Below are 21,164 nucleotides of genomic sequence, written 5' to 3' on the forward strand. Positions count from 1 at the left end.
AAAAAAGGAAATTATCTCATAAACACTATAATTCACTTTTGTAAAACTTCCACCTGAGTCAAGTACTGAAGTTTTCCTGGGAGAGTTTCCCTTCCTATGCTGAGTCCTTTTTCTATCAAGATAATACACACTTAGTTTGACTCCTGCTGCATACCCATATCTTGGCAATAATACTGATACCTGACTTTAGCATATAAGATGGCAGTCAAATATCAGCCAAGTGAATTCCTTTCTACTGAAGTGCTACTTAAAAAATTTCTCATTTTTAAGCCAGGAAGACTCCCTTCACCACACCCTCCCCCTCTTCCCACAAAAAACATAATATATAGCTAACCACATAGTTATTGTAATATATTTATCTTCCCCCTTTTCACTTTCTACACCCCCACCCCCAACACTCCTCACCCCCCAAATTGCTCTTGTGGTCATGATTACTGCTTCATTCACTGACTCACAATGCAGTGGAATTTCAGAGAATAAGCCAGTCCTGATACTGTACAAACCAGCTGCCATTAAAGCAATTTTGTATAAGCACCCTTAAATAATATGCATTAGTTGGAACCAAAAGTTAGTTATAAATCTGTCTCTTGAGAAATAAAGTGCCATCTTGGCACAACCTGAGAACCTTTCCTCACAAATACAATTTTTTTTAGGCTCTGCTACCCTTAAGGGAAAAAAAAAAGGAAATTGAAGTATCAAACTGGGGATGAATCACAAATTGCAATACCTACATAAAGACATATAAAAAAATGAACCACAGGTACAACCACTTTATAGGTCCTGTGCTAGAATCCTCTACTCTCATTTGAAAGCACATGGAAGTATTTTGGCCTAATTACAATTTATAAATATTTATAAATTCCCCTAGCTGTCAATACAATGTCTCCAAAGCATGATGCATTACAGTCAAGCATTAGTGCAAATTCCCTGAGTTTGTATGTGTTTTCATCTAAACTTCAGGCAAATACGTATGCAGATTAAAAACTATGATTTTTGTAAACTGAGAAATTTTGCCTTTCATCTCAATCTGTATATTCAAATACACATACTATTTGTAAGAGGAAGTAGGTAGGATAATTTCTACTAATGATTTTAGTATTGCTCTATAGCACAGACTAATACTGTAACACAGCACTGGATGAATTTGACTGTAGTCAAAGTTAAGCTGTAAGTCAAGTATATTATTCAAAAACATCAGAATATACAAAATGACCTCTTCAAAAAGTAATACTGCAAATTTCCTTCATACAAAAACTGTTCGGCAAGTCCACAGAAAAGTGGTTTTCCTTGAGATAAATGTCAGCAGGAAGCTTATCATAGGACAAAACCCCACTCCTAGGAACTGTCCAAATTATTTTTCTTTCTTTTTGGTACTGAATAACCTTGAAATAATTGGACCTTCACCTGGGGTTTGGAAATTTTTGCTATAAAAAATCTTTTTGTGGAAGTAACATGTAAAAGATCTGACATAGTCATAATTACTAGTTCAATTTTCCCATGTGTACATGATGCAATGAAAGGGATATTTTAAATTCAATTTTAGTAGGTTCAGTGTTTGAAATTTTGTTAGCAGTCAGCTCTGCTTTCCTTCTGAATGGAGCTTTTTCTCTTTATATTCATAGAAGTCATATGAGAAGAAAGTATAGATCAATGCTCACTTGGACAAATCATCACCTCTCAAAACATGGAGTGATGCAAGGATAGTGTTCATTTATTTGATAACTCCTGTTGTAAGAAACATTAAGACATGGCTTAACTTCTACTGGTATTGCCAAGGACATGCCAACACCAGTCTGCAGGTGCCCAAGGCCCTGAACGCTGGTTTGTAAGCCAGCGGGACAAGTCTGTAATGTGTAGGTTGAGGTGTGAGTGCTAGTTGATACTATCTGTGGACAGTTTTGTTGCTCTGACACTGGATGACGATACTGCAGTGAGGTCTGATGTGCTTGATGGAGATACTGAGGCTGCTGAATGTGGACTGGTCGTGTAGTTTGGGATGTAGGATGAAACCCACTCAGCTGACCTTGTTGGGGACCAGGTTGTCCTTTCTGTTTGTTTGCTTCTTTTACATCATTATCATGGGCACTAAAATACAAAGAAACAGCAAATTAGATCTTTTATATAATTATTCATTTCTGGGTACTATCTTACTATAATTCTCAAAAACTTTAAAAAAGATAAAAGTTGATAAAAGACTTATAGCATTAGCTGACCTCAAATAACTGATACTACAGTGTTCTCTTAGAGAACACACAGCATCTTAGAGTTTGTGACAGCCAAGAGAGGACAATGCAGCTTGTGGTCTAACACAGATTTAGATTTTTCCTAGATTTGGGAAAACAAATTTTTAAAAAGTCAAAGGAAAAAGATCACTGATCTTACAGCTTGAGACTACAAAATGAAGTCAGCTTAAGAGAAACTAAGAATTCTAAGGAATGAGTTACTAATGAAAATGAAAAGGAAGAGACCCTTACAGAGAACACAGCTGTACTACAGAAGCTCTTTGATGAATTCAGATTTTTATAAATGTACAAAAAAAAAAGGCACAGTACCAATCATAAATATGAAAAGTGGCAAATGACTAAACACAACAGGGAAATAAAGTATTCCTTTACATTCATGTAACATTTGTTCAGATACTCTCCAATCAATGAGCATTTATTTTGAGGCCTTTTGCTGCCACAAAAAGTGCTGATATAATGTAAATATTCTGGCATATATGGAGCTTTTCTGTCACTGATGGCACTTTCAGTCACTTTACTGACAAAATTCCAAATTGTTTTCCAGAATGGGCATGTTACTCTGTACTTCTCTTAACAACACATGGAAAAAAAGAGAAACATGGAAAGACTTCTATGAACCAATGTGGAGTTAGGGGTCAGGAAACCAATAATACAATGCCTACAATAATGCAAATGGAAAGGACAACAAAGTAAAATTGATTGTTGTAAAATGACCACAAAAGATTTTTGAAAGGAAAAATAACTGGAAGCCAGTGTGTTACAATAGAAATAATTGGGAAATTTGGGTCCAAATGCCACATACTATGTGGTCACATTCATGTAATTTATTGTATAATTTGGTTTTCTTGTCTATAAAAGGAGAGAAAGTAAATAAGGACTGGACTCTGTAATTTCACTGGTATAATGAATTTCTAAATTAGGAAGCTGCTTCCAAAAATGCAGAGCTATAAGCTAACATTTATATGAAGTATACTACGTGATGTTAGATGTTTAGATTTACCATTTATAATTTAATCTGCACAACTACCTTGGGAATTGCCAATATTAACCTCATTTTATAGTTGAGGAAACAGAAGTGACAGGTAAAGTGACTCACCTAAGGCAACACAGCTAATAAGTCTCTGAAATTGGATATGAACTCAAGACATATTAGATTTGCCTGGGACCATTAGAGTTCAAGTGACTTGTTCAGCATAATAGAAACAGTATGTATCTGAGGTGGGATTTGAATTCAGGCTTTTCTGATTCTGAGACCAGCTGTCTATTTGTTCAGTGACACTGACTTTCTGTTCTGTAAAATGAGGATAATATTAATATTATCCAACTCAAAGATCTGTTGTAAGGAAAGTTATTTAAAAATCTAAATGTAAGAAACCTAAATGGTTTTTCTGAGTTAGCATTTTGATTTTTAAAAATGTCATAAAGGTCAAAGACCAGAATATCCAGATTATATTCAATCCAAGCTTTTTCTTACTTTCTTATCTTCTAAAAGGCTTAAGAAAAAAATCTACATTGGGTTAATCACTTCATGTAGCTGAAAGCTTGATCAGTGACACAAAAGAAGCAGAATGACTAAACTACTTTCCTTCACTTTTTCTATCAAGGGGAACAATCTTCAGATTGAAATGGATAGAACAGCAATGGTCAAGATAAATAAGCTGATATTAAGAGAGTACCTGCTCTTAAGCTGTTCAAATGACCTGACTTGATTGTAGAGCACAACCTACAGTCCTGAAAATACTTGTAGATGTGATTGCTAAATGGCTAAGATATTAAATATACATTTGAAAGAGCTATACTGAAGATCAATGGTTCAAAATACTATGAAGGCTGATTCTGAAGACTACAGACTTTGATATCTCCTCTAGTAAATTTCATAAGCAGATTGCCTTCTGCATATTTAGAAAAGGAAGCAGTGATCAGTACAATCTGGCCTAAGGTCATTAGACTTGTAGAGTGGGAGAATTCTGTGAATCAAATATATACATGTGAATTTCAAAAAGGTATTAGACAAAGTCTTTATGTGGCCAAGATGAAGAAATGTAGGTTGGGTCACAGTACAGTTAAATAAAAAGATACAGGAAAAGAACACTGGCTGAAGATTCAGATTGAGTTTTTTTTTAGTTGGTATGTGGTCTATTAGATTGTCAATTTCGAGTTGTGGTCCAGAAATTCTGGAAGGAAATTTGGAAATCACAGCATGCAAAGATAGTGACTAAATATCCATATGCCTTGACACAGAGACTCCATTTCTCACATACTTTAATACCCCAAACAGCTCAGTGAGAAAAAGAAAGGCCCCCACAGACACCAAAATATTTGATTAAACTTTTTGTAGAACCAAAGAACAAGAAACCAAATATATACCTGTCAACTGGAGAAAGGCCAAACAAGTGGTAGGGCATGGAGGAAAAGAAATACTACTATGGATAAGAAACAAAAACTATGATGAATTCTGAGAAGCCTGGAAAGACATTGATGAACTGATATAAAGTGAAGTAGAAAATGACAAAAACAATGATTACTACAATGTTAAATGTAAAAAAGAACAACAAAGTAAATGTAGCTGAACACTGAGTAAATTTACTGACCAATCCTAGGTTCAAGCAAGTAATATGAGAAAACGTCTTCTACCCCTTCTTTGATGAGGTGGGAAACTATGGCTGTATTCCATTTTAATAGCTTTAAGAAAGGAGAACATGGGAAAGTTGTGAAAGGATCATATTGAGAATGAAAAGGCACAGAATTTATGATTTCTCACAACTGAGGTAAATAGAAAATAGTCATGGACTAAAAATTCAACTATTAAGAAATGTAACACATCACATTTTCTTCGACTGGAATAGAGTAATACTGAAAACACAGTGTGATGAGTGATACGTTAAACTCAACAAGCTAACAGAGAGGGCAGAATTGGGAAGAAATCATCACAACTCAAATTTCAACTTTTTTTTTTTTTTTAGATTTTTGCAAGGCAAATGGGGTTAAGTGGCTTGCCCAAGGCCACACAGCTAGGTAATTAGTGTCTGAGACTGGATTTGAACCCAGGTACTCCTGACTCCAAGGCCGGTGCTTTATCTACTATGCCACTTAGCCACCCAGATTTCAACTTCTAAGGGAATGTTATAAAGGGGGTGTAAAATCAATGTCAAAGTTTGGTCTAGAGGATAAAAGGAGGAACAACAGAATGGAAGCAGACTGATTCTATTATATATCACTAATATTAATCATTCTTTTTATCATCTTGGTTAAAGAGAATGGGATCGGGCAAAGAGAACAAAATACAGCAGGACATAATGAGGAAAATAATCACAGCTGTAAACATAAATAGGATGAACTGACCTAAAAGAGGACAGAATTAGATCAGAAAGAAAAACAACATACTATTTACAAGAAAGATTTACTGTTTACTTGAAAGATTCAAGTAAAATGAAGTACTAGAAGGGTATTATGCTTGAAGTGAACTAAGAAAGCAAGAGTAACAAATGGTCTTAGACAAGGCAACAGTAAAAGGAAAACTGCATTATCCTTAAAGGCAGCACAGACAATGAAACCAATAGTTAACATATTTAGCTTTACACACACACACACACACACACACACACACATTATATATATCAGATTATATAGCAGAATACTTATTGTCAAGGGGAGGAAATGGAGAGAAAATTATGCAGCTCAAAATCTCACTAAAATATGAATGTTGAAAATTGTCTTTGCATGTAGTTTGAAAGCTAAATTTATATTTTAATAATTGTTAACATAAAGTCACTAAATGGCATAGCATCAAAATAAAGGGAAAATTAATTCATTTCAAGGAGAAATAGTTAAGTAATAATAGCTAAAGATTTCAACATTACACCTCTTAGACCCAGACAAATCTAACAAAAAGATGAACAAGAAAGTAGTTAAGGATTTGAATGAAATTTTCAAAAAATCTGATGTAACAGATATCTGATGAGAGATCTATATTTACACATGCATACATAGCCACATACACACAGACATACCTCCCCCCCCCAAAGTTGTACACAGCACCTTCACAAAAAAGTGACCATATTCCAGGGCATAAAAACTTCATTAGTAAATGTAAAAAAAGCAAAAATACTAAACACACCCTTTATTGGCTACACAGCAAAGTAAACAGTTTAAACTTTAAGAATTGATGAGTCAAAGAATAAATCATAGAAACAACTTCATTAAAGAAAATTACAGTAATGATAAACAAGTCAAAATTTTGAGATGTAAAATGGACAGGGCAAATTTATATATATAAACACTTTCATCAACAAAAGAAGTAAAGAACAGATGATTTAGTATTGTAACTTAAAAACCCCCCAACAAATCCCAATAGGTCAACTAAATAGAAGAGATCAACAAAATGGAAAGAAAAAATGAAAATAATTCACAGCAAAAGAGGGAACAAAAGAAATGATCAGAAACTTTTGCCCAATATGACAATAAAACTAATAACTTAGATGAAAAGAGTATTTATAAAGCTGTAAAATCCTCAGAGTAAGAGGAGAAACAGAAAATTTGAACAAAACAATTTCCCTAAAAAACAAACAACAATCTAAAAGTTTAGTATTGGGACAGAGGAGTGGTAGTGAAGAGAGACAGGACCAAATGGATTTAAAAGTTACTTCTATCAAATACTATAAGAAAAATTAACTACAACTTAATATAAGCTATTGGAAAAAAAACAGGAAAAGAAGGGATCCTACCAAATTCCTTTTGATACAAATATGGTCTTGATACCTAAACCAGGGAGAGACAAAGAGGAGAAAAAAAACTAGATTCCAAAATCCCTAGTGAATATTGACACAAAAATATTAAATGAAATATTAGCCAAGTGACTACAGCAATATATTAAAAAAAGATTCTATAATATGACCAGGTTGGATTTATACTAGGAATATAGAGTTGCTTTAATATGTATGAAAACTATTAACATAATAGACCATATTAATGACTAAATTTTAAAAATCACAGAATTATAATCAATAGCTATAAAAAAAATCCTTTGAACAGAAACATCCTTTAATGTAAACAAAAGACTTCACTAGAAAACATAGGAATAAATGAATATTTCTTTGGCTGGTCATCAGTATTTCTAAAACCAAGATCTTAAGATATATAATGGAAAAATTCTGTAAGACTTTCAATTAAAATCAGGGGTCAAATCGTGGGTAACCATGGTCAATGCTATTATTTGGCATTGTCTAGAAATGCTAAGTATAGCAATAAGAAAAAGAAATTGAGGTAAAAGGAATAAAGATTTTTATCATTTTTTACAGATTATATGGTTTATATAGAGAATCCCAGAGATTCAACTAAAAATTGATATATAGAAAAGGTGATTTTTATGACTTTTATACCCTGCCACTTTACTGAAATTATTGTTTCAATTAATTTTCATGACATGGAACTAAATACTAAATTTAAAAATGTAAACAAAGCTCAACAGGAAGAAATAAAGAAATTCTATTCAAAATAATTACAGAATTTACAAAATAATTACAAGTCTACCATGTAAGACCAATTATGACTGGAGAAATATTCATTATTCATGGATGGACTGCAATATAATAAAAATGACAAGTCTACCTATATTAATTTATATTTCTCATCTATTAAAATAAGGACTTGTGGAGGTGGCTAGGTGGCGCAGTGGATAGAGCACCAGCCCTGGAGTCAGGAATACCTGAGTTCAAATCTAACCTCAGTCATATAATAATTACCTAGTTGTGTGGCCTTGGGCAAGCCACTTAACCCCTGCTGCCTTGCAAAAAAAAAAAAACCTTAAAAAAATAATAATGATAAAAAATACAATAAAATAAGGACTTGCTATTCAATGAAAACTGCTTGGAAAACTGAAAAGCAGTTGGCAAAAAATTAAATTTAGACCAACATTTCATATCATATATCAAAATAAGTTCCAAATGGATATATAACCCAGTTATATTTTATATGGACGACAAGTAATCCTTTAGGCTTTTTATTGCTTTTTCTTGGTATTAAGGTAAGCTTTCTTCATCTCTGTTGTCTTTAATACCATTACCACTTCCTCTAGAAAAAGGCTAAAATCTAAACTGTTAAAAATCTGAGTTCCATCATTCTTCTTTGTTAGAATTTACTAACAAGTTTATTTTTTTTATTTTTAGGTTTTTTGCAAGGCAAATGGGGTTAAGTGGCTTGTCCAAGGCCACACAGCTAGGTAATTAGTAAGTGTCTGAGACCAGATTTGAATCCAGGTACTTCTGACTCCAGGGCCGGTGCTTTATCCACTTTGCCACCTAGCCACCCCTAACAAGTTTATTTTAAATCAGTATTATGTTCATTTATAATTGCTCATCTTGGCAAATTAATGAAAGAACTTATTTAAATAGGTCAATATTGAGTCCTTTTAATTGTATAGCATATCTTTCTCACTTTCATTTTAAACCTAGCTTTTTATTATCTTTTACCTTTTTAACAAAAAAATAATTTATTTGGATTAAAGAGTACATCAATTGTACAAGCACAATGGATATACTTAAATAACAATTCATATTCAAAGACATGGTAATGTTAATGAGCTGCAAACAGCTGGCATTGACTTGACAGCCAAATCTAGATAAAATATAATACTCCTAACAAGATAGATGGAATTTCTACTGTACTCTTCCCCATTCAGACCACTGCTGGTATATGTTTAATCCTGGTTGTCACATTCAAAAATAAAATTTGAGCCTCAGACACTTAATAATTACCTAGCTGTGTGGCCTTGGGCAAGCCACTTAACACCCACTGTCTTGCAAAAAAAAAAAAAAAGGAAAGAAAATTTGACAAATTAGAACATGTCCATAAGGGCAACAGAATGGTATGAAGACCCAAATAACATGGCATATGAAGACTAGCTTAAAAACCTGTATATACTTAGGCTGCAGGGAATTTAAGAGGGAATCTGAAAGAAGTCTTATAAAATTTGCAGAGATATCATCAAAAAGGATTGGGACATAGTCTGCTTGTTTCCTGAGTACAGAACTATGACAAAAGTTTTAAAATTACAGGGAGACGAACAGTGTATTAAAGCAAAAATTTCCTTACAATTACATTAGCCCAGAATGGAATAGACTAGATTTCATTATCATACATGTTCAAATAGATGTCTGTTTGTAAATAAAGCTGTTATAAAGGAGATTCATCCAATTCAACAGGATGCCGGACTACATTATCTCTAAAGTCACTTTTAATTTCAGTATCTTACTACTAATTGCTCCTCAGAACAAAGTCACTATACTATTATATATAAGTGCTGATGTTTAGAGCAATTTCCTAACTGACCTGATCTCCCAGTTCTGATCCAAAAAGAATTCCTCTCCTTGTTGCCTTTCATAGGAATTCTCTATGTCAACTCTGAGGACTGTCAGATTGCAATTACACACAGGCATATAACTGCTGAAACTATATGAAAATTTCCGTAAAGTCCCTAAAATTTTCCAGAAGGTATTGTATGGCAGCCCCCCCCCAAAATCTCTCAATGAAGATTAGAGATATGGAGGAAAAACAAGAATGCAAAACTTGCTCTCTGACTCTATCATCTACTATTTAAATCAGTCTTTGGCTGATGTTAGGCCTGGATCCCGGCTTATAATTTTATAATCTTAACATCTTAACATTATGTTCTTGGAACCTGCCTGGCTGCTAGAAGCAAGGTTTTTCCTAAAGCCCTTCATGAAAATCCATATACTTAAACTGGTTGTTTAATAAAGCAACTTTACATTCAGAAAAATATTAGAAAATGTTGAGATTAAAATACTAATACAAGGAATTAAAATTAAAGCTGTAAATACAAATGAGAGGCTTACATCAATAATCGTTCAATGCACTGTACCAGGAAATCCCAAGAGTAGGCAGTCAGGCGGTGCAGTCTAGTAGGCCATGTTGGGGAAAGACGAAGAATAATTCTTGAAGAAGCCACACAAGCAGCAGCTACTAGAGAAGGTGCATAATTTAGAAAGGCATAATCTGTAAAGAGATCAAGAATGAATTTAAGTAGCAGAACACACACACAAACACACACACACACACACACAATCACCAACTCACAAATCTTTCTTTAGTAGAAACAGAAGCATACCCTGCAATGACACTTCCAAAAAATAATCAGCATATTTTGCCATGTACAATTTGGTTTTTTCAAGACAAACCATTGGCCAGCCATCATGTAGATCCGTTTCATGGACTGCTTCAGAAAGATAATACTCAATAAAATGGGCAGCTGTTGGAAGGCAGAGGTTCCACTGAAATGTTTCCAACAGCAATAGCTCCATGTGTAGTAAATTTTGTTTTGTTAATACTAGATTCATGTTAGTCATACAGCCAAGGCTGTTCAGCTGCTCTAGTTTGGGCACACTATCTTCCTTTTCTTCAAATTTACCTTGGAGAAGAAAAACACAAAGGAGATGATTAGGCAATAGAAAATTTTAAGCCAGTCAATTAAACACCTGATTCAAAGAAAATGGCCCTTCCTCCTAAAGCTTATAAAACAGGAACTATCCTATTTTTGTTGTCCCCCTTTTGGTTCTACAGATTAACTTAGGTAATTGAGCATTTTCCCTTCAGAATTCAGAACTGTGGAATATAGTAAACATTTGATTATATATTCTAATGCATAATCTTACCAGTTAAATCTCAGTTTGATTTAAAATTTCAAAATAATTGATTGATAAGACTTTTAAAGCCTTTTTTTTAAGAACAAAAAAGTCCCTTTTTACTCCCCACCCCCCACCCCAGGCAGGATGTCATTCTGTGCTTTTATCTAACTTTTTAAAAAACTTTATTTAAAAAAAAACTTTATCATTGGAAACAGTTCAAAAATCTTATACATCACAACTATTCTAATACCTAAAGAAACTGGATTCTGCTTCCTTTTCCCATTCTGAAAAATACAGAAATAAAAAAAGTTTGAAGTGGAAGGTAATTCAGGTACTATTCTGTCTAACCTCTTCAGAGATTACAAAACAGATTGAGAGATGTCAAGTGATTTGTCTGAAATAAGGGTTCTTAACTTTTGGGGGATCATGGAATTCTGACAATCCAGTGAAACTTCAGGACCCCTTATCAGGGTTCTGTTTTAACTGTAAAAATAAGCATAGGATTAAGAAAGAAACCTATTACAGTTACCAAATTAATAAGAGATCTTCTGAAACCTATCCACAAATCCTTAGATTAAGACACCCAAATTTTAAAGTTCTCTATATCTCATTAAAAGTAGAACCAGGACTCCCTACTCTTCTTACTATACCAGCCATCACTCCCTTGCTCCTTTAGTTAGGTAAATTAAAACAAGTTTTAAAGATTTCACAATTTCACAGAACCAACAAAATCCCAAAGGGGTCTCACTTCCTCTTAAGAAAAAATGGTTCAAATATCTGTAATGCAAAAATTAACATTAACTTGATTTTTTTTGTTGTGAATTTCTCATCATCATTCATTAATTATTCCTCTCTAGGAGACAGTTAAACTTACTTCAGTTTTCTTTTTTAAAAAATGTTATTTATTTAAGGCAATGGGGTTAAGTGACTTGCCCAAGGTCACACAGCTAGGCAATTATTAAATGTCTGAGGTCGAATTTGAACTCAGGTTCTCCTGACTTCAGGACCAGTGCTCTAACCACTGAGTCCCTAGCTGCCCCTCTACTTCAGTTTTCAATCATCCAAGGCATTATCTTTATGTAACCATAAAATCTGAGAAATAACCTCAAGAACTCATCTGATCCAATGCTATAACTATATTCAACTAAGATCATCATCCCGACTTTAGGGAAGTAACTAAGTCTGATTTGCTACCACTAGTAAGTGAGAGAAAAGCAACCAGTCTTGTTTCACTGAAGCAGGTCTTATCTCCTGATAAAGTGCCTTCACTGCCACAAAATGTGACTTTATGTTCAGGGGGAAAAAAGAAGAGTGTAACAACACCTGCATCAATAGTCTCTCCATGGCTTTTACTGTGCACATTTACTAAAATTTCTCCCTCTGTCAGCTCACTTCCATGCTTATAAGATAGTTGGTGAAACCCAATTGCATCAACAAGTCATGAACTCACTTTAGATAAAATTCATATATTATTGTTGGTAGGAAATTTGAGACCAAATAATCCAGAATTTTTAGATATAGTTTATAAATAATTAGTCCAAATTATCATGCTTAAATTTTCTAAGCTTTGAACTATCAACTCTTATTTCTATACAGGGAGCTGCTGCTCTAAAATAGCCTTAACCTATAAGATAATTATTCCAAATTATTATAATGTAAAGATTTAGAAGATTCTTTTATTGGTCTGACACTAACAAAATGAAATTCTTCAGAATGAGTAAGGAATTAGAAATGCAAACCAAAACTTTGCCCTGCCAATTACAAAGTGGCAATAATACTTACCATGCACTTCAAAGGATAGCTGTACACACTAATTAATGAGAGGTTTGTGTTTGAAGTTACTTAGAAGAAAGACACTCATTATTACCAGACAGTGTTAAACTGAAATTCTGGTACTCTTCTGCATAATTCAAAGAGTCAGAATGTTTTATATTACCTCATTCATACTTGGACCACCTAAACAAATGACAAGGTTATTAATTTTACAGATGAAGCAGAGAAGGTAGGTGCTTCGGTGCTTCGCCCAAGGTCACAAAAGCTAGGCATCCTTGAGAACAGAAGCTGGAAAAGCTGATCTTCCCAACCCCACATCTGGACTTGTAGATCAAAGCATAACAACTTAATACTTTGCATGCGATAGTATTACTGAGTAGGCAGGGATTTGTTATGAAATCTTTATTAATAGCATTTATAGGAATTTTTTATTTACCAAATAGCTATTAAATAAATTAATATTTCATAACTCATTGACTTTAGAAATGCAATGTATCTTTAAGGGAACACATTTGGGATTTTTTCTTTGCTACAGATGAAAATTCAGGGAAATTCCCCCCCCCATTCAGAGTTGGTCAGGAATCTAATTAGCTAAAAAAAAATACATGTGCAAAATAAAAAAAAAATTCTGGGCCAAAAGTTAGCATTGTGTTTTCTTGAGGTTCTACATCAAGGTACAAGGTCATTGAGTAACAATAACTGCAAATTAATGAGTTTTGAAAAAGATTTACTTCTCTGATCATAAATCCTCTTAACAGAACCATACAGTTAAGGGCACTTACATACTAATATCTTTTGAAAGGCCTCTCTTGACTTTTGGCTTCATCTAAACTCTGAGGAACACTAAAATAGTATATAAATATGAACTGAAGCTAACTCTTGAAGCAAATGAGAGAAAAGAAAGACAAGAGCCAATCTTTAAATGTTCTGGACAAAAAAAAAAAAACAACCCATTTTTTTCGGCCCAACTCAAATGCCTGCCATGATAAGAGAAAGCTAAATATGGGAAATAATTTTATCTACACTGGGGTCTACTTGTCATCCCAGGAGACCAGGTCCACACAAAGACTAAAAAAGGATTTGGCTACTTTCTATTATAAGTCAAGAGGGATATTACTGAATCTGGAATTAACTAAAAATTATAGAATAGATCAGAATTCATGAGGATTAAATGATAGGCAAATGGTATATGGCTGTCCAGCCAGAAAGACAGAAATCAGATATAATAAGCATTTATTAAGCACCTACATACAATCCAAATACAGAGAACACAAAGATAAAACAAAAAAATTCCCTCAAAGATGTCATCAACAGATAAGTAATGATGTCCTGATTTGAGGAGGAAGCAAACACTAACAATAAGAAGATCAGAAAAGGCTTACAAAATTGAAGCACAAATGAAGGTACCCTCTTCCAGATGGCAGAGTTATTGTCTACAATTCCAGGGTCTTTCTATCAATTCTACACAGCCAGTCTACTACTCCAACTGATGCTATACTTCAACAATTCACAGTGTTATGTCTTGGATTGCCTTCTGCAGACTCAGGAGAGCTTAAGGTGGAAAACCAAGGTCTCAAACATCATCTTCTAGGGTAATGGTTCTTAAAATGGGGTCCACTCATATTGAAGATCCATGAAGAAATATCTTTGAAATTGGCTGGGGAAAATAGGACTGGTTTCTAATTCTCTAGGGTTTTTTGTATTTATTTAAAAAATGATTATGGATCCATGGACTTCAGCCTACTATAGAAATCAATGACACAAAAAAATCTCTGCTCTAGGGCTACATCTCAAGAATGGTAGTTTCTACTTCAAACATTCCTTCTAAAAGCTTGAGGGGGATAATTCTTTATCAACTAACAGGTCAAAATTTATGATTTTACATGCAGAATGGTTGGTGCCTGTCATTTATTACTCTAAGATACCCACAAGGGACTCCTGTCCTATCCCCAATGAACAGATGGCTGTTGAATTATTTGAGGGAGGGGAAGTGGCCTTGGCACTTGAGTAGCTTCAATCCTGTTTCAATCTGGTATTAACAATTCACATTTCTGTAGTACTTACTTTACAGTTCAGAAAAGTTATCTTTTGACTTAAGTGACTAACAACTGCAACAAAAACAATACTATTTTGTGTGTGTCCTGATAAGTTCAACTTTGATGATCTGTAAAATATTAACCCATAAAGAGCTACCAATGCACAAAACTACCAGTCTAGCTGAAGTCCCTAGAAAAGCAAGCTGTAGTCTGAACAATGACAGCAACAACCAAAAGAGATGGAGGGGTTTACCTTAAAGAAAGGAAGAATGGTCTAACACTCATTTAATTCTGCCTAGGTTGCCAGGAAACCTAGGGCCAACCCCGGGGCTTGTGAAAAATTGCTTTCTCCTCCTACAAATGCTTATCTCTGAGATGATCTCTTGTCTAAGTTAAGTAATTATAACTTATTTGAAGATTGTTAGTAGATTAAAACAAGAACTTTTTCTTTGGCTCCTCTGGAGACATAAAGGCTCTGGGAACCACAAATTAAAGGTGTCTGGGTGAGTGACAGAAAGCACTTTGTATATGGAATGGGGAAATGGGGGAAGAGTTTGATTCCACAGAAGATAGACCCGGAAGAAATCTATTGATTTCATGGGTATTAAGTGTCTGAAATTGCAGAGCTCTGAGGTGACTAATATAGAGGAATTTAGTAACAGGACCAGAAATATAAATATGGAATATTAAAGACTAAAGGGGCTAAGCAGAGGATCTGGGTGCCAGACAGAAGTGCTTAGGAAGATTTTAGCTCATAATTTAGGAGATAACAGCAAGGTAACAGAGACTCTATTAGAAGTGGGAGTTCAATCACAGTGACTGGGAAGGAAAGGCCCAAGTCCTAACTTTGGACTTTATGCAGAAAAAGAACTACAATGTTGCTATGAAGCTCACATCCCTACTTATAATCATCACCCATATTTAAGCAGTTTTGGTAGTTCTAAAAATGCTGGGCCTGAGATTAATTATATTGTTGTCATCACACTTACCAAGAGGGGAACCAGTGAGGCCAAACAGGATGGCTCCCAGATCTTGAGCCCCAAAAGAAGCTAAGCCTTCTCTCTGGTGGTGGTGTGATGAAAGGCAACACCAACTATACTCTGTCTCCATAACAATGAGAAACGGATTGTAGGAATCCAGGCTGCTTAAAAGCTTTAATTTATTCTTCCAACCTAATCTTCTAAAACAGATAAGTGGCAGAATTAAGTAAAATTTCCTTTTCCTGACAAGTCTTTTGGTATGAGAGCCAACACAAGCACTGAAATAGCTCAAGGATAGGCATTTGGACAGAGATGTAAACAGGCATCCAACAGTATGGATTATCTATTGTTAACACAAAACTGAGGAGGCCATCTGTCATTCACCTATCACACAGCTAGGCAAAGCTAAGCAGATGAGCATCTCTACAGAGATGTAACTGTCGGCACGTGAAAGTCCTGATCATAGTGGTCCATGATAAGGTTCTCCAATACTTATCCAAATAAATATTCTTACAGAACAAATCTGAAGGAATGTTTCCCAGAACCTCTTGGTCTTTATACCAATACAAAACTGTTTCCAATCTTGTCATAGAGTACAAACTTACTTGCTAGAAGCAAACAGGAAAGTGCAACTAAATGCAGCTGTTGGATAGAGATGTCATATCGATCCATAAAGAGATCGAGCAAGTAGACAGCCAGATGTCGTGCTGCTGGGCAAAGAGTGAATCGATTGCTCACAATAGCAATCAGGTCTGCAAAATACCGCCTGAGATTTAGCTGAGGAGACTGGCCTTTATAGGTGGGCAACTTCAGCTCCTAAAATAAAAGCAAGAACATCTACTATTAAACAAATCCCAGATAATTTGCCCATGTGATTGTTTTATTCCAATTTGGTTTTAAAAGATTAAATGTTATTTCTAATGAAAGAAACATTTTGAATAAAATAGGAAATAAATTGAGAACATATTTAACTAATGGTCAAAGGAAAAAGATTAATTTTAAAAATTATATTTTTAATTCTTTAGTGTCCCTTTGCTACCTCTTCTGCGATCTAGAAGTGCCTTGGTGGCACAGTCAATTCAAATTCAAAGTGATTAGAAGGGTGCTCTAGAAATTTGTTCTTATGTAATTTTATCCAAATAAAGATTTCTTATGCTTTATGAAAAGGTTGTATTCCAGAGTAAGGGTTTTTTTCTTTGAAAATGATTCTTATTTTCTTCTTGATTTCCATAAATCAGTGACATTCCCAGAAGAAAAAAAAATTTCAGAAGAGTCAAAACACTTTCAGATTGGAAGAAATTGCAAACATATCCATCTGAAGTCACTGTTATGTAAAAATACAATTTATAAAACAATGTGTAAGGGACAATTATTTCCTTAGGAACTCCATTATAAGCATGCAACCAGTCAAAAAATGTTACATCAGATTAAACTATATTAAAACCACTGGTTATGACAATATTAGGTTGAGTACATGTCTGTTGATGTCAGCCAGTTTCATCCTAAATTGGTCACTACAATATTCCAATAACAATGTCTTCTAGAAGTCCATCTTAGTAGTCTTTGTCCTCTTTTTATCTCTCCCTTGTTATTAGATGAATAGGAAAAAAGTTTGCTTAACTCGTATTGAAAACATCCAGCTCCTTGGCAGCATTTATAACATGTGCCAATGCTATATTGTAATATATGATGCAGTGGATTGGCTTTGGAGTCAGGAGGGTGGGAGTTCAAATCTAGCCTTAGACACTTGCCATTTACTAGCTTTGTAACCTTGGGCAAGTCACTTCACCCTGATTGCCTTGCATCCAGGACCATCTCCAGTCATCCTGAGTCATAGCTGGTCCCTGGATCCAGATGGCTCTGGAGGAGAAAGTGAGGCTGTTCACAGAACCCCCTCACTCAAATCCAATTCAAGTGCTTGTCATGGCATCACTTCCCTGATGTCATGGTCTTCTTCGAGAACAAAGCACAAAACAAAAATTACATCTACCAGGTAAGACATGCTTGCCAGAAAGCATGCTAAGTATATATATATTCAGGTTCTGCAAAGTAAACAAGTTTCTTCTTTGACCAATTCTCTATAATCTAGAGGTTATATTTCCTTAAGACAAAGAAGACTTGTTTTAATCACCTAATACCCAAGTATTATGGTTAGAGAAACAAAAAAACAAAAGATTTTAACACTTTATCAGATACATTACCTAAAGAAAAAGTAAATGTAGAGTAGCACAAGCTACATCAGACAGCCTGACATAGCAAAGGAATATAGCAAACTATATTTCTTCAAGTTTGCAGGCTTCTCCTCTACTATTCAATAATAAACTTCCTTCTCAAATCCCTGAAGAATCCAAATTCCAAGCAAAACTTGATCATGCCAGCACCCTTCATCCCATTTATCAATTCCCTATCAGATAATTCCAAACTCCATTCTCCTCAAGTGATTTAATTATTTGAATAGGATTAAAGTGCAAGCAGGTGACAGCTTTAAAGCATGGGAACAGCTGATAAATCTTGCAAACTAAGAATTTTCTTAAACTTATCACCCAAATGATGGAATGTTCCTTTTTCATCTTCTTAAAAGATTACTATATATATATATATACACACACACACACACATATATATATATATATATATATATGTATATATATATATATATTTAGATTTCACTAAAAAGTCTTCAAAATCCTTCTAGGACCTTAGGATGAGGGCTCATGAAAGAAGAGGAAAGGACAGAAAAGAACCCTACTGTCACAGTTTTGATCTTAAAGAAATATATGTTCACAAACCCCACTGGGAAAGCAAAAAAAGTAAATCAATTTCCTGAAACTCTCAGAAGACTTTAACTTTGGTGAAAAAAAAGTATTTAAGTGCCTGTTATATGCAAGATGTTCAGGATACAAAAATAAAAATAAAACCAACAAATTGCAGATCTATTCAAATAAAATTGGAAAGTTACAAAAATAGTATGATTTATTTATACTCTAAAAAAATCTATCAAAGTTAATATGAAATAAACTTGTATTCATTCTCACTCTTCACCATTTTGTACATAGTGGAAGCACTATTCAGAAGAGAAGAAAGAATTCAAACTGAAAATGAAATCTGCATAAAAAAGAAATATTTCATAAAAATCTTATCAATTTTCAAAGTTGGAAAAGTCAGCAGCATCATTCACAACTTTTCCTGAGGCACAGAATAGGTATTATTACAACCAAGCTCTTATAGAATCGATAGAGCTAAAATATTAATTTAAACAGACCTCTATCTCCTGATGGATAAAGACTTTAACAAGTAATCCTTCAGAAATTTAAGATCTGCTGATAGACTACTCGGTTGAGATAAATGAATAAATACAGAAACTTGATACCAAGGACAGCTGCTCATATATTCTAAATCAAAATTAAGCTTCACCGTTCAATCAGTTCACTCTTCTGAGAAATTACCATCTTCCTAAATCCAAGATTCTTTCTAAAGAGGATTCAAACTACAGTGTTTTCCCTTGTTCTTCCATTTAAGTGATATCCCTAAAACTGAATGGGATTTAAAAGCAAATAGATAAGAAAAAATATCTTTTTAATTGTTATGGAGAAAATGGAGTAAGAGATGGTTAACTGGTAGGCATAAGGATCTAAAGACACCCTTCCCCCAAATCCTATTTCCAACTACATCAGTAAATACATATTTTTGAAAAGATGACAACAATAACTCCATCAGGTCTAATTTTACACTTCCTGCAATACATCTATGGATTTAGAATTCAATGGTTAGCATAATTCTCAGGATCTGCATGAAGTGTCTGCTCTTTCCACCCTTTAAGGCTGCCTTTATAATAGAATTTGGTCTCCAAGGAGCAAAGCAAGAACAATGAGAGTCGCTAAGGAATTCTTGCAGGTACTAAAGCCTCCAAAATTGTATGTACCTAAAAGAAGCGAAAGGCGCTGAACTAGTTAATTCTCCGAGAAATTAAGATCTGTTCCCTGTCCCTACTCACAAGGGTTGCTCGCATCCTAGGAACAGAGTGAGAAGGATTTTTTTTTTAGGTTTTTTGCCAGCAACGGGGTCGGAGCGGCTGGCCCAGGGTCACTACTAAGTGTCCGGGGTCCTCCTGACTCCGAGGCTGGACCCGCCGCCCCCAAGAAGAAGGGTCTTGCCGTGGTGTTTGGTGCGTGGCTTTGAAGTTTTGGGTCTTGCCGTGGTGTTTGGTGCGCGGCTTTGAAGTTTTGGGTCTTGCCGTGGTGTTTGGTGCGTGGCTCTGAAGTTTTGGGCCCCTGGGCGGGGCGCTCGGCCGGGCACGGGCTCCGGCCTGGGCCGCGGGCTCACCTTGTACCTCAGCGCCTGATGGATGTCGGCAGCCAGCTGTCCTTTCCACCACTGCCCCTCCAGCTCCATGGGACGGCACGGGAAGCCTGGCCCCGGCGGCAGCTTCAGTCTGGGGGCACAGAAACACAGCGCGCCGCCGGCGTTTACGGGAGGAAGGCGCCGGGTTAGTCCGCGGGGGCTCGGCAGGTCAAGGCGGAGCGGCCCCCGCCAGGGGCGCCCGGCCCCGGCCCGCGCCCGCCCTCAGCCGCCTCCGGCCCGCGGGGCGCCGCCGGACAAAGGGCCCGGCCCGGGCGGGGGCCCCCGGCGCCGCCCGCCCCCTTCCCCGGGCACTCACCCAGAATCCCCGCGCGCGGTGCCGCGGCCGGCGCCCGGCTCATCCTGCGCGGCGCCCCCGGGCCCCAGGCTCGGCCTCAGCCCCGGCACCCGCCCCTCGGGCCGCTCATTGTTAAAGGGCCGAGAGAGCGGCCGTGTGTACAAAGCCAGCGCCGGGGCACATGCCGGGCCCGCCTCCGCCAATCGCGTGTCGCCTTACAGCGGGGTCGCCGCGGCTCGTCCAATCCAGAGGCGCGGCCTGGAGGTCCCGGCGCTGGCTGCCCGCGTCCGCTTGGTAACTGGCAGAGCGCTTTCAGCCCCGCGCATGCTCAGTGGAGCCGGCGGGGGGGCTCCGCCGCCGCCGCCGCCCAGGCTGACTTCGTGCCGGGGTCCAGGAGGGCAGGGCGGGGCGGGCCGGGGAGCAACACTTGCTGCCAACCTGGAGGGACGTTCTGCCTCGGTTTTCACGCGCACGCACGCACCATCTCGTTCCCCGCCTCGCACCCGAATGAAAGCCCCTTCTAATAGTACGAACCTCCCAAACGGGAATCAAATGCGGAGCGGGAAGCAAGCACAGCGCCTGTCACACGGGGCAGGAAAAGACGGAGAACTGGCGCTGCGGGGCAGGACGACGCTGATTTTTTTTTTTTTTAAAACTGAACGATCAGGGAAAGATTCTCCGGGGAGCTTTATCATGGACATTTATATAGTTTTTTGGTTTTCTATTTTCAAAAAGATATTTTGAATTCCAAATTCTCTGCCCCCCCCCCACTCACACATTGGGGCAAGCCATTCCGTATCGATTAGACAGACGTGTGAAGTCATTCCAAACGTGGTTTTATAGTGTTCAAAGGGCCC

At 36.5% G+C, this 21,164-nt stretch overlaps 1 protein-coding gene across 2 annotated transcripts; it reads right to left on the reverse strand.

Moving 5' to 3' along the window:
- Positions 1-412: 412 nt before the first annotated feature.
- On the reverse strand, positions 413-20,493 carry CCNJ (cyclin J). 2 transcript variants are annotated; one of them, XM_074233259.1, is made up of 6 exons: positions 20,329-20,493; positions 19,995-20,103; positions 16,277-16,487; positions 10,366-10,665; positions 10,094-10,253; positions 413-2,085 (listed from the first exon to the last, which is right to left on the reverse strand). In XM_074233259.1, exons 2-6 carry the CDS (start codon positions 20,061-20,063, stop codon positions 1,671-1,673), a joined length of 1,155 nt encoding a protein of 384 aa, XP_074089360.1. In that variant the 5' UTR covers positions 20,064-20,103; positions 20,329-20,493; the 3' UTR covers positions 413-1,670. The 2 variants fall into 2 exon arrangements, with proteins under 2 accessions (XP_074089360.1, XP_074089359.1); XM_074233258.1 differs by lacking the exons at positions 16,277-16,487; positions 19,995-20,103; positions 20,329-20,493 and adding an exon at positions 15,681-16,269.
- Positions 20,494-21,164: the final 671 nt, after the last annotated feature.

The sequence above is a fragment of the Macrotis lagotis genome, chromosome 4 (assembly GCF_037893015.1).
Source record: "Macrotis lagotis isolate mMagLag1 chromosome 4, bilby.v1.9.chrom.fasta, whole genome shotgun sequence".
Taxonomy (NCBI): Eukaryota; Metazoa; Chordata; class Mammalia; order Peramelemorphia; family Peramelidae; genus Macrotis; species Macrotis lagotis.

Coding starts and splice junctions, on each gene's coding strand:
- CCNJ (XM_074233259.1), bottom strand. CDS start 20,063: ATGGAGCTGGAGGGGCAGTGGTGGAAAGGACAGCTGGCTGCCGACATC. Junction 16,488..19,994: donor ATCAGGCGCTGAGGTACAAG/GTGAGCCCGCGG, acceptor CTTTTATTTTAG/GAGCTGAAGTTGCCCACCTA. Junction 10,254..10,365: donor TTTGGAAGTGTCATTGCAGG/GTATGCTTCTGT, acceptor ATCTCTTTACAG/ATTATGCCTTTCTAAATTAT.